Source organism: Cervus elaphus, chromosome 27 (genome assembly GCF_910594005.1).
Source record: "Cervus elaphus chromosome 27, mCerEla1.1, whole genome shotgun sequence".
Classification (NCBI taxonomy): Eukaryota; Metazoa; Chordata; class Mammalia; order Artiodactyla; family Cervidae; genus Cervus; species Cervus elaphus.
Genome location: NC_057841.1, coordinates 38,847,156 through 38,860,152, shown reverse-complemented (window position 1 = coordinate 38,860,152; position 12,997 = coordinate 38,847,156). Strand labels below are relative to the sequence as shown.

At 40.6% G+C, this 12,997-nt stretch overlaps 1 protein-coding gene across 2 annotated transcripts in view; it reads left to right on the top strand.

Annotated features, from left to right (window-relative positions):
• Positions 1-12,997, top strand: part of YES1 (YES proto-oncogene 1, Src family tyrosine kinase) — a 61,433-nt gene that overhangs the window by 29,728 nt on the left and 18,708 nt on the right. For both annotated transcript variants that reach the window (XM_043889092.1, XM_043889093.1), the window contains exons 2-3: positions 8,286-8,558; positions 12,070-12,169. In XM_043889092.1, coding sequence (XP_043745027.1) covers positions 8,294-8,558; positions 12,070-12,169 — 365 coding nt within the window. In that variant the 5' untranslated portion in view covers positions 8,286-8,293. The remainder of the gene's footprint in view (positions 1-8,285; positions 8,559-12,069; positions 12,170-12,997) is intronic.

Here is a 12,997-nt window from a genome sequence, read left to right as displayed (position 1 = left end):
TGAGTCTTGCTTTTATTATTCACATTTTACAGATGAGGAAACTGAGGCACAGAAATGTTGAGTATCTTGCCAAAACTCCCACGGCTGCTGAGCAGTGGACTCAGACTTTGAACTCAAACATTCTGTTTCTAAAGTCTGTGTTCCTAAGCACTGTGCTGTACATCCAGTAAACAAACAACAGAACAGTCTGTGCTCTCAGCCCTATGTTTTCTATAGTGTCAGTGCTATCAAAAAATAAAGCAGGTTAAAAGGGGAGTAGGCAGTGCTCTGGGGAGTGTTGCATTGCTGCTTTATGTAGGGTGGTCAGAGACCTTCTTGAGAAGGTGATCACAGCGCAAAGACCTGAGGAGGCTGAGGGGCGAGCCAGGCAGATATGCAGCTGAAGAGCTTTCCAGGCAGAGAGAAGAAGGTGCAGTGGCCCAAGATGGGGGTTGCTTGGCCCGTCTGAAGGACAGCAAGGCCGTGGGGCAAGTAAGGGCAGAGCTGTGGGAGATGGCGTAGGAGAAGTGTTGGGAGCTCCATAGTGGGAGCTTGAAAGCCATCGTGAGAACTTGGGCTGTTATTCTGAGTGCGACGCAAGGTCTTGGACGGATTGTGGCATAGAGTGATATGAAATGATTTGTAATCGAAAAGGCTAGCTTGGGCTTCCTTGGTAGTCCAGTGAGTGAGAGTCTGCCTGCCAATTCAGGGGACTCAGGTTTGACCGTGGCCCAGGAAGATTCCACATGCCTCAGGGCAGCTAAGCCCTTGCACCACAACTACCGAGCCCATTAGTCGCAACTCGAGAAAACCCATGCGCAGCGACAAAGACCTGGTGCAGCCGAAAATAAGTTAGTATAATACTTAAAAAAGAAAGAAAGAAAAGGCTAGGTCTGATACTTTGAGAAAAGCCTGTGAGGGAGTGCAACAGCAGGGACAGGGCAACCATCTCGGCAGTTGCAGGAATTCCATGTTGTTGTAGATAATTCACCTTCATTGCTGGTGGGGATGCAGAATCAGTCACTATGGAAACCGGTTTAGTAGCTTCTTATCATCATGCTTAACTTTATATGATCAGGCAGTTCCATTCCTAGGAGTTGATGGAGACGAGGAGGGGAGAGGTGGGGGAGAAGGGCACATATCTACCCTCCCAAAGACTCGTGAGGGACTGTTTTCAGCCACTTTATTTATAACAGCCCCAAACTGGAACAACCCAAATAGCCATCAGCAAGTGAATGGATAAACAGTTATGGTATGTGGTGGGCTTCTACGTAGCAGTAAAAATTAATGAACTACCTCTATAGGCAACAATATGGAAGTATCTCAGCTACACAGTGCCTGGTAAAGCGTTGGTGGTACAGTGCTGGGCATAGCTGCCTCCACAATGGCTAGTTAACATGCCAGACACAAAGACGACTATATATAAAATTATTCTATTTATATGGAACTCTAGAAAAGATAATCTGTAGTTAGAGAAAACAAACCAGTGCTTGCCTGGGGTTGGGGGGTTAGGTTAATAGGGTACAACAGAATCTTTTGGGGGTGATTGGAATATTCTATATTGTAATTATAGTATGGACCACACAGTTATAATAGACATTTGCCAAAACTCAAATGAACTATACACTTTCAATGGATGCGTTTTATTGTATGTAAATTATACCTCAAAGTTGATTTAAAAAAATTTTTTTAAGAAAGACTATCTGATAGGGTCTAAGGGAAGAAATTTCCATAATTAAATTTTAAATTCATATTTATCAGAAAAATCTTAAAGTAACAACATTCAAATTGAGGTAAAGCCTTCTTTTTCAGCAAATATTTGTGCACCTTATGCTCAAGCAAATATCAGTATGAAATTGTTGCTTAGAAAAGTTTTTTTAATTATATTTTATTTATTTGGCTGATATACCAGGTCTTAGTTGCAGCTTGCTGGATCTTTAGTTGTGGCATTCAAACTCTTAGTTGCAATATGTGGGATCCAGTTCTCTGACCAGGGATTGAACCCAAGTCCCTTGCATTGGGAACATGGGATCTTAGCCACTGGGCCACCAGAGAAATCCCCCCCAAAATATAAGTTTACCTTTATAGACTATAAATTTTACAGATTTATATAAATACTTTGAGGATAGCTCAGACTTTATGTAAATACTTTGAGAGAAGATCAGTTTTTTCGAAGCTGTTGTACCTGGATAGGTTGAAAAGGGATTTAATGTATTAACCATTGTCATGTGATCTGAGTAGTTTATTATTTAAGATCCTTTCAGCTGCAGCTGAAAACCAAACAGGAAAACTGACTTTTAACTTTATCTCACATAATAAGATTTTTGGAGCATTTCTTTGGGTTACTTCATTGAGTTATAGGGTTACACAGTTCAGTACCTGAGCAGCAGCATCAAGGACCCAAGTTCCTTTTCTCCTCCTGCCCTCCCCTTCTCAGTATGTTTGTGTCCTCCTCTGCCACGGGTGTGTTGTAGTCTCAGATTGAGGCGAGAACAGTGATAACACCTAGGGAATGGAAATGGAATATTTCTGTCTTGTATTCCTTTTTACGAGTGAGAAAAACTTCTGGAAGCCCATGTTCGTGGCTTACATGGTTAATTGGCAAAGGAATAAGACTGTATGAGTGGCTTAAATCAGTCATTATTTACTACCTGAGGCTGGACAAATGGACTTGTCAAGTGGGAGGAAAGTAAACAAAATCAGAGTTCTTTTATCAAAGCAGGAGGAGAATGGCTGTTGAGTAACTGAGTGTCTGTTGAAGTAGGTTACAATGAGACTGTGAAGGACAGGATCTGTGAACTAGACAAAGGAAGCATAGAAAACATTTTGATAAAAAGTGTACGTTCTCTCATCTGAGTCAGTTCTAATGAAGTGGATGAACCTAGAGCCTCTAACACAGAGTGAAGTCAGAAAGAGAAAAACAAATATATAGTAACGCATATAATGTGGAATCTAGAAAGATGGTACTGGTGAACCTCTTCACAGAGCAGCAGTGGAGATGCAGACACAGAGAACAGACTTATGGACAAGGGTGGGGGAGAGACGGGAGGGGTGAGATGGATAGAGAGAGTAGCAGGGAAGCTATGCACTAACATATGTGAATAGACAGCCAGTGCGAGTTTGCCGTGTGACTCAAGCATCTGACACTGGGGCTCTGTAATAATCTAGAGCCAGGTGGGCGTGAGGAGGCAAGTTCAAGAGGGAGGGGACATACATACAAATGTTTAACCTATAGTTAAATATACATACATATACAAATAATACATATAATTAACATACATACATATAATTAACCTATAGTTAATTTATGTCAATGTATGACGGAAATCAATATTGTAAAGCAATTATCAGTCAATTAAAATTTTTTAAAAATGTACATTCCCAACTTACGAAGATGTTGCATTCCAGAATTTACCATATTTTCGTGGGCTAGTTATTAAATTTGTTATTCACTTTACTTCAATCTATTCTTTTCATGATGCTAAGAAATGCTCTTGTGAAAGTCATCAGTGAACTCCTGATTATTAATCAGCTGGCCTTTTAAAATCAGTTTAAATGCCATTTGATTTCATGTTGGTCTTTACCCTTATTAGCCATTTTCTTCTTGAAAGTCTTATCTCACTGTTCCCACTTTACTATTCTACTTGTTAAAAATGTGTTAAATACTTCAAACTAACAAAAAGAATTATATGTTACCCACACTTAGCTCATTACCATATTTCTTTTAAGGAAAAAAGAAAAGTGTTACAGAGACAGCTGAAACCCTGCCCCATCTTGAAATCAATGATAATCCTTTCCGGTTTTGTTTTGATATTTATGAAAGCACTCCTGACTCTTAATTGCTGCTTCCTAATTTCCTTGCCTGCTTATCCCTTATCTGTAGGTGTCCTGCAACACTGTATTAATTTTTCACACCCCCCCAAATCTGTACCTTGGGTGAGTTTTATTATCTCCAAAAGGTGTGATAACACTGTGAAAATATTTTCATTTACTTTTTCTCTGGTTTCTGCCTCATTGTGAGTTTTAGATTTTATTATCAATCCCCCACTCGATTTTGCAACATCATTCCCGGCAGGCCCCTAAAACTAACTTCTGAAACTGAACATGTTGGTCCAGAAAAACCTGTTTCTCTTTTCTCTACCTCCGTTATGGTGTTGTTTTCCGTTCAGTTCAAACTAGAAACTTTGGAGTTATCCAGCCCTCTAGCACACAAATAGTCACTACTTTTAAAGTGTCCGATAAATTGTAGGGAGTGCATAAATGACTCCGTTTTCTTCACATCCACCCATAACCAGCCACTCATCTAAACTTGGTTATTGTATTTAGTGTTTACCTCTCATCTCCTCCTCACCTTTGGCCCCACAGTATTCCTGCTTTTGTACTTCCTCGCATGGATCATTGCAATAGTTTTATGACTTGACTAACTGCCATCATTATTTCTTCCTAGTCTATAACTCGTACTTCAACCATAGTTATTTTCAAACACATATTTTCTGCTCTTCACCTTTTTAAGGATCTCAACTTTCCAGTGTTCTTGGATAAATCTAGAAGTTATTGCTTAGCAAATAACCCTCCTCTAACTAGCTGCCTGTCCCACCATTCTCAAAAACACCCCCTTACATTTCTGCCATAGAGTTTTCTGTTCCCTGATACACCTTGCTTTTCCCTAAGTTGGAGCCATTCTTCACACTTCATTCCTTCTAGAATATTCTTTCCTAAATCTCCAGCCCTTCAAAACCTAGCTCAGTGCCACCATCTGCAGAATTATCTTTCCCAGGCTCTCAAAGCAGAGCTGATAACTTCGATGGTATTCCGGACATGTTCGTATATACCTCTGCTCTGGCATTTTTTGTTTTCACTCTGGCAGTTTTCACATTGTGCATGCATACATGCGTGCTAATTAGCTTCAGTCATGTCCAACTCTTTGCAACCCTGTGGACTATAGCCTGCCGGGCTCCTCTGTCCATGGGCTTCTCCAGGCAAGAATACTGGAGTGGATTGCCATGCCCTCCTCCAGGGTTTTCACGTTGTACAATACTATGATTTTTCTTACACTTACTTGCAACCTTTTTAAAGAAAAAGAACCACTTCTTGCCATCTTTGGCTCCCTTTATAGTGTCTAATAAATATGTTGTTAATAAATAATATATCTGTAAGCTAGTAGCTTGGAACCTGAAAGAGGCTTTCTCTTATAAGTATTTTAAATCATGTTATGTTTCTAAGAGAATCCATTAAAATCTTTTAAATACATTTTACACCTGAAGATTACTTACATTTTTAAGTCACATTCCACATTTTTAATTATGTTTCTAAAAGAGGTAGGCAGCAGTGATGGCTCCTGTATATTTGTGACTAGTTGTACCAAAGATTCTGAATTAAGTAAAAGAAACTGGAGGACAGGTTAAGAGAAGTAATGGAAAACTGGAAGGGTGAGGGGGAAAAGGATAGAACTTACGGAGAAAGAGTTAAGTTAGGAGTGATGGGGTTTTGGAGGAAGAGTTAATTTAGGAGTGATGTCTTACGGGGAGGAAAGACCTTAACAGAAATCCTGAGTGAAGAAAAATGTGAAAATGAGGAACTAAGAAAGCTGGAAATGGAAATGAGGGTGGGTGAGGGGTGCAGTAACTTCAGTTATGAAATGATGTATTTCAATTGGTTTGTTATCCAATTTAAAGTAAGTTAGCTGGAGAAGGCAATGGCAACCCACTCCAGTATTCTTGCCTAGAGAATCCTGTGGACAGAGGAGCCTGGTGGGCTGCTGTCCATGGGGTCGTACAGAGTCGGACATGACTACAGCGACTTAGCATGCATGCCTTGGAGAAGGAAATGGCAACCCAGTCCAGTGTTCTTGCCTGGAGAATCCCAGGGACGGAGGAGCCTGGTGGGCTGCCGTCTATGGGGTCACACAGAGTCGGACACGACTGAAGCGACTTAGCAGCAGCAGCAGCAACAGCAGGGACCTCAGGCTGCAGGTCCAGGGTCTGATCGCCCCTGGTGACTGCTCTCCCTGTCTATCCTCATGGCCTCTGCTTTCCCTCGAACTCGGAGACCCCGGATTGGCCCATTGTCATGTGCAGCTTTGGGAGCTGGGTGGGGTGGAGTCAGTGTTCTATGGGCCCACGGGCTGCCTGGTCATGGGGGCCATTCTGCTGTGCTGTCCGTGGGCAGTTCTCAGCCGTCCCCTTGAGACTCCCCGACCACGTTTCCCCCACGGACATGAAAAGGAGAGGGAATGCTGCGAACAATGACGTGATTAAATTCTATGACTCAGGTTGGGGGAAAAAAAATAAATAAGTTAGCACCCATTCTGGCTTTCATAATTTTTTCTCCATCATACAACTGCTGTTTTTTTAAAGTCTATGTCATTATTAAAATATTTTCTTAATATTTAGACTTCAGATATTGGTACTATTGAAAATCCTCTATACAGATTTTAAAATATTTTTTGCAGCTTAATGTATTTTGTGGGTATATATTGATTGTTGATTAAAATTCATGCCTTAGCCTTGAGTATTGAGTCAATATTTGCCAATCTGATAAGCAAAAAGGATACCTTTAGAGATTTGCATTTATTTGAAGACTGGGGTGATTGGACATGTCTTCATATGCTAATTGGCCTTTCATGTTTCATTTGTGAATTGCCTCTTGATAGGCATTCAGATTTTTCTAAGGGGATATGTATATTTTCTCATGTGTAAGAGTTGTCTGTATTGTGTGAATGTGTGAAAGTCGCTCAGTCGTGTCCGATTCTTTGCAACCCCTGGACTGACTGTATATATAGTCCATGGAATTCTCCAGGCCAGAATACTGGAGTGGGTAGCCGTCCCCTTCTGCAGGAGATTTTCCCAACGCAGGGATCGAACGCAGGTCTCCCGCATTGCAGGCGGATTCTTTACCAGCTGAGCCACAAGGGAAGCCCTTGTCTATATTAAGAACCTCAGCTAATGTTTATATGGTACATTCCTGTGTTGAGAGAGCAGGTAAGAGCATGAGCAAGTGCAGGGACATTTTCCCTACTTCTCATGTCTCTAGTTTCACTTAAAAGTTTCTGTGCCCATACCTGCCCCCCATCCCCACCCCCATCCCCAAGTTAATCATATATCTCTTCGTCTTTTCCTTCAGGGTTTCTAGAAACTTTCACATTACGCTTTAAAGGCTTTTCTTTTCCAACTACCGCATTATGAACCAACTTACCTTAAATTCCTTCTAACACTTTGAGAAGCAGCTGCCTTTCATGTATTTAGCTTGTCATTCTCTCATAGTGTTTTCAGTAGATATGTAAGCTTCCAGTCCCAGTCATGCTCCTGTACTGAGCTGTACTGTCACGTCTTCCGAATATACTGGTTTTAAGATAGTGATCTAAAGACATTCCAACTCTGAGGTCTGAGACTGTTTCTGTTTTATGGGTAAGATAAGTGAGGAAATGATAGGAGGTAAAGTGGGAAAGATAGTCAGATTTGGCAAGCCTTAGGGGTGTGTCCATCAATAGGGAAAAGATACAGCACTGCATTGTCCAGTGGAGTGGCCACTAGCCGCCTAGAGCTGTTGAGCACTTGAGATGTGCTTGGTCCAAACTGAGGTGTACTGTGAGTTTAAAATACAGGCCAGATTTCTACGATTTAGTACAAAAGAAGAGTATAAAAATCTCATTAACATTTTTCATACTGATGACATGTTGAAATATATATTACTAAAATTAATTTGACCTTTTTTATTTTTTAAATGTGTTTACTGGAAAATCTAAAATTATAGATACGGCTCAGATTCTGTTTCTGTTACATAGCGCTGGTATAGGTAGAAGGAAAACTGCCAGAATTTGCTAGTACCTACTGTGTGCCCGAGATAGTCTAGAAGTTGTGATAAATACACTTACTTCTCATGGAAAATCTTATGAAGTAGGTGGTATAGTTGTTCTCGTGTTTTTCAAGGAACTGAGGTTGCAGCAAAGTTAAGCAACATACCTGAAATCACTCCACTAGAAAGTAGGAAGCCAGGATTCAGACTTTGGCTTCTGACTTCGGAGCCCACTGTTTTCCCAGTACACTGCGGCATGTTGTCGTTGAGCCATTAAAGGTGATTGAGCTGGAGAATGACATAATTAGAATGATATGTTAACAGAACTATAATAAAAATAAATGAGGAGGAAAGACTGTTTTTAGCTGCCTAGGATTTTTTGGTTTGTTTGTTATTGTTACTTTTTTGCAGGAGAGAAACGCCTGTTTTAAAGGCAACTGTTAAAAGTATGCCTCTTTTGAAGTATCCTTTATGTTAACTGCTTCTCACACTTTGCCTTATCACCTTTGTAGGCTTGATAATGGGCTGCATTAAAAGTAAAGAGAACAAAAGTCCATCCATTAAATACAGACCAGAAAACCCGCCAGAGCCGGTCAGTACAGGAGTCAGCCATTATGGAGCAGAGCACACCGCGGTGGCACCAACATCCTCCACAAAGAGCACATCTGTCAATTTCGGCAGCCTCTCCATGACACCGTTCGGAGGGTCCTCGGCGGTGACACCTTTTGGAGGAGCATCTTCCTCGTTTTCAGTGGTGCCAAGTTCATATCCTGCTGGTTTAACAGGTGAGCTTTAGAGGACAGTCTGTTTGAGAATGTGACCTTGGGCAATACATATATCAAGTTGGTCTGCTGTAAGAGAAATAAGTTACGAGGGGGTAGGGGTAGGGTGTTTAAAATAAGTTTATGTGAAAATTAAAAATCTTCAACATACAAAGTAAACTCTACATGGATATTATTCTCAGAAATTTGGCAGTAATCTGACGGTGATTATGTACTGGTTTATACCATTTATTGGGCTTCCCTGGTGGCTCAGCGGGTAATGAATCTACCTGCAATGCGGGAGACCCAGGAAGATCCCTTGGAGAAGGGAATGGCAACCCACTCCAGCATTCTTGCCTGGAGAATTCTGTGGACAGAGGAGCCTGGCAGGCTACAGTCCATGAGATCTCAGAGTTGAACATGACTGAGTGGCACACACAGTTACCATTAATTACTTCACTAATTGATTTTTCAAATAATTACTGGGTGCTAACTGTGTGGCAGGCATTGGGAATATAAAGAATAAAAATGTATCCCCCTCCCTCTAGAATGCTACCAACTTCTGAGGATTATAAAGTGCTGGCCATTATGAAAGTATTATAGTAGTTATTTGATGTGTTAGGTAAAGGCAATTTCATGATGATAGTACAGTTCTGTTAGGTACTGCTGATTGAAAAAAAGAAAAATCCTGAGGCTCACAGGTTAAGTGATTTTTTTTTTTCAGTCATAGATGATAAGCAGGAGGGCACAGATTTAATGCCCTATTCTAAAACTTTTATTACACTACAATGTCTTTTCAGAGAAGAATCAGAAGTGATGGCCGACAGCCTTTCATGGAGCCAGAAATGCTCTAAAAAAAGGTAGTCAGAAACTTTAAAAAGAGAAGTAGCTCTTCCTAGGTTGCTTTTCCCTTGAGTAACAAACAAAAGTGCAACTGAGTTTTAAAGGTAGGGGAGGTTCTAGGATTCCTTGAACCAGTAGTTTTTTCATGTCATCAAGGACTAGAGTTCTTTGGTCTCTCCCTCTTGCAGCCCTTGAGTATGCTCTTTATCCTTAGACTTAGGGAAACAGCTGCCAGCATCAAACTGAGCAACTTGTGGGGAGAAAAGAAGGATCTCTTCTACAAGCTTGGACTATAAATGTGTCCCTCACCTCTGCTCACCTCCAGGACAAAAGTAGTGACTGGAGAATATCAGACACTCATCTATAGACTGTTCAGTTGAGGAGTTGTGGACATCAGAGAGCCAGTTAGAGTCCCAACTTCAGCCCCTTAACTCTAAACACTTAACAGTAAAATAACATAGTAATAGATGGTCATGATGGTATTTCTCCATCACTAGAATAAGTTTATTTTCAGTATTACACATTCTGGAAAGATAGTAATCCAAAATGATTAAATGTTACCTAAAGCAGTGTGTTTATGTGAAATAGTCCATTCATGGATATTCATTTACTAATGAGTATTTGTGTGTTGAGTATAGTATAGAGAGTTGTAAGCAAGAGAAGCAAGGTTTCTGCCCTAATGGAGTTTACATTATAAGGAGGGTTGGGTAATAATTATAAAAAACAACTAAACAGGATGATTAACAGTTCATAAATACTATGAAGGAGCTAACCAGAATGATTGGTGAAGGCTTTTTAAATGATCAAGGAAAAACCATCTTGAGATGAAATTGTTTGAGCTGAGGTCTGGTTGATGAAAATTACCTAAATGTGTGCAGAGCTAGGAAAAGAGCTTTCTGGGGAGAGAGAACGACAAATGCAGGTGGCCTTGGCAGGCGTGAGGACTAGTACGGGCAGAGGGTGGAATTACATGATAAGGGTTTGAAGAGTCAGGATTTCTCAGGACCTCATAGATCTGCCTGCAGTGCAGGAGACTCGGGTTTGATCCCTGAGTCAGGAAGATCCCCTGAAGAAGGGAATGGCTACCCACTCCAGTATTCTTGCCTGGAGATTCTTGCCAGAGGAGCTGGATGGGCTACAGTCCATGGGATCCCAAGGAGTTGGACTCGACTAAGAGACTCACAGACACACAGACCATAGTGTGGAGTTTGGGTTCTATTCAAAGATAGAAGGAAGCTATTGAAGAGATTTCAGTAAAGGATTTGCACTATTGAATTCCCCTTAACTCTGAATTCCCCACACTCCCTCTGGCCAGCTGTGTGGAGAATGGATATAGGGAAGCAGATAGAGAGTGAGTTGGGCTACTACACTCCCAGTGAGAAATAACATAAAAAACATCCTTGGATTAGGATGGAAGCGCTGAAATGGACAAGGACATGGATAAGGTACTTAAGGGCTAGAACTGGCAGTGCTGTTAATGGACTTGGCTTTGAGTACCTGATTGGCTGGTACTGTTTGCTGAGATAGTGAAGACTTCAGCAATACAGGTTAGAGGAGAAAAATCAACACCTTTATTTTGTACCTAATGAGTTGTAAATGCTTGATAGACATTGAGATGTCAAATAGGTAGTTAATACATGGTTGGGCCTCAGGAACAAAGCCAGATAAATGAGATTCTATTCTTCCCCTTGCAGATAATAATTTTATTATTTAAATTGCTAATCTCTCAAGCATGACATACAGTGATTTATATGACATGATTATTTTTGGAATTTATAATCCTTATCAGGCATACCATTTACTTTCTAAGAAAAACATGCTGTTTTTTATCTCTGCGTAAAATATAATAAATAATCTTAATTAAAAACCTCGTTATTACTGTTAATCATTAGTCTTTTAAAATTAGTTTTTATTGGCGTATAGTTGATTTACAGAGTTGTTAGTCTCTGCTGTGTAGCAAAGTGAATCAGTTATACATACTCTTTACATTCTCTTCCCATATAGTCAGTGTACTGAGTTCCTTGCGCTCTACAGTAAATGATGTGCTACACAGTAAGTATACATCCTAGTGTTAAGGATGGGAATGTCCACCTGTTATTTTTAAGAAATTGAGATGATCCGTGCCAGTAGTTTATAATACTTGTTAACGCTTTTTCTGCCAAAAAAAAACTGATTTGAACTTGGGCTTCCCTGGTGGCTCAGCAGTAAATATCTGCCTGCAATGCAGGACCCTCGAGTTCAGTCCCTGGGTAGGGAAGATCCCCTTGAGAAGAAAATGGCAACCCATTCCAGTGTTCTTGCCTGGGAAACCCCTGGACAGAGGAGCCTGGCAGGCGGGCTGCAGTTCATGGGGTTGCAAGAGTCAACTTAGTGACTATAAATCACCGATCATCACATCACTTCTCAAGCTAGAGATGTTGCAAGTATGAATCAAGATTAAAAAGGTTTCTCTGGCTCTGTAGAACTTTAGAATTTGTACAGAATAGTAGTCTAATGGAAGACCTTAAGACATCATCTTACTAACTTGAAGACTTCAGTGGCCCAAATCTCCAAGTTTTAAAATTTGATTCTGGAGACTAGGCGGAGAACTATGCTTAAGCCTTCTTTGTTGTCATTGGCAATGTTTTTACTAATGAATTTCTCTGTTGTTAATTTTTCTGTGTAATTTACCTTGGTCTTCTTTCCCCAATAGGTGGTGTTACTATATTTGTGGCCTTATATGATTATGAAGCTAGAACTACAGAAGACCTTTCATTTAAGAAGGGTGAAAGATTTCAAATAATTAACAATACGTAAGTGTTATGAGTTTTTTACAAGGGATAAATACGGTGCCAGCCTACTTTACGCTGAAACCACTGAGCTAGTTGATGATTCAGAGACAAGAGTGGTGGGGCGTGGGCCTCTGCCCACTGGGTTGGATGATACATTGGTTCTTTTAGACACATTGCAGAAGACTACTGCTCAAGTCAAAGGTTACAACTTCTACAAATTGTGTTGCTGTGGTTCTGCCATAAACAGAGTTTTAAGGATGAGGATTGAGGGAATATATGAAAGTGAGTACATTACTTAAAAAAAAAAAAAAACCCTTTATAAAGAGATTTCTATGATCCCATTTATCTAAGTACCAGGTGGTTTAAAGATCTTATCTCTTTCTCAAAAACAAGAAAAGGGCTGAGGAGCCCCTGCATTCCCAAACTGTCTCTTGCCTTTTGTGACTCTCAGACTTTCTGTCATTTAGTGATCCACCTTAGAAAATTCAATGCTTGTTATGAAAAACAGATCCCATAATTTCATTAGCAGGCACAGCAGGCCACTTTGTACCATCTCAAAATAGATATTTATGGTCTCTTTGCATCCAGGCATGTTTCCTTCCAACCTTATTCCCACTTGCTACCAGTTATTGTTTGAGAACATGAAATACAATCCTGTCTTTCTTCTTTAAAGTCCTTCAGTAACTGCTCACTGCTGTGAAGATGAAACAGCAATAAGAGCAGGCATCGTTCATCGAGCTTCTTCCCCTTCCCCTCTCCACTGCCCTGCCAGACTCCGTTACTTGTGGCTCTGGATCCACCTGCGTTCTCCCCTTCTCTGTGCCTGTACACATGTGATTTCTTCTTTCT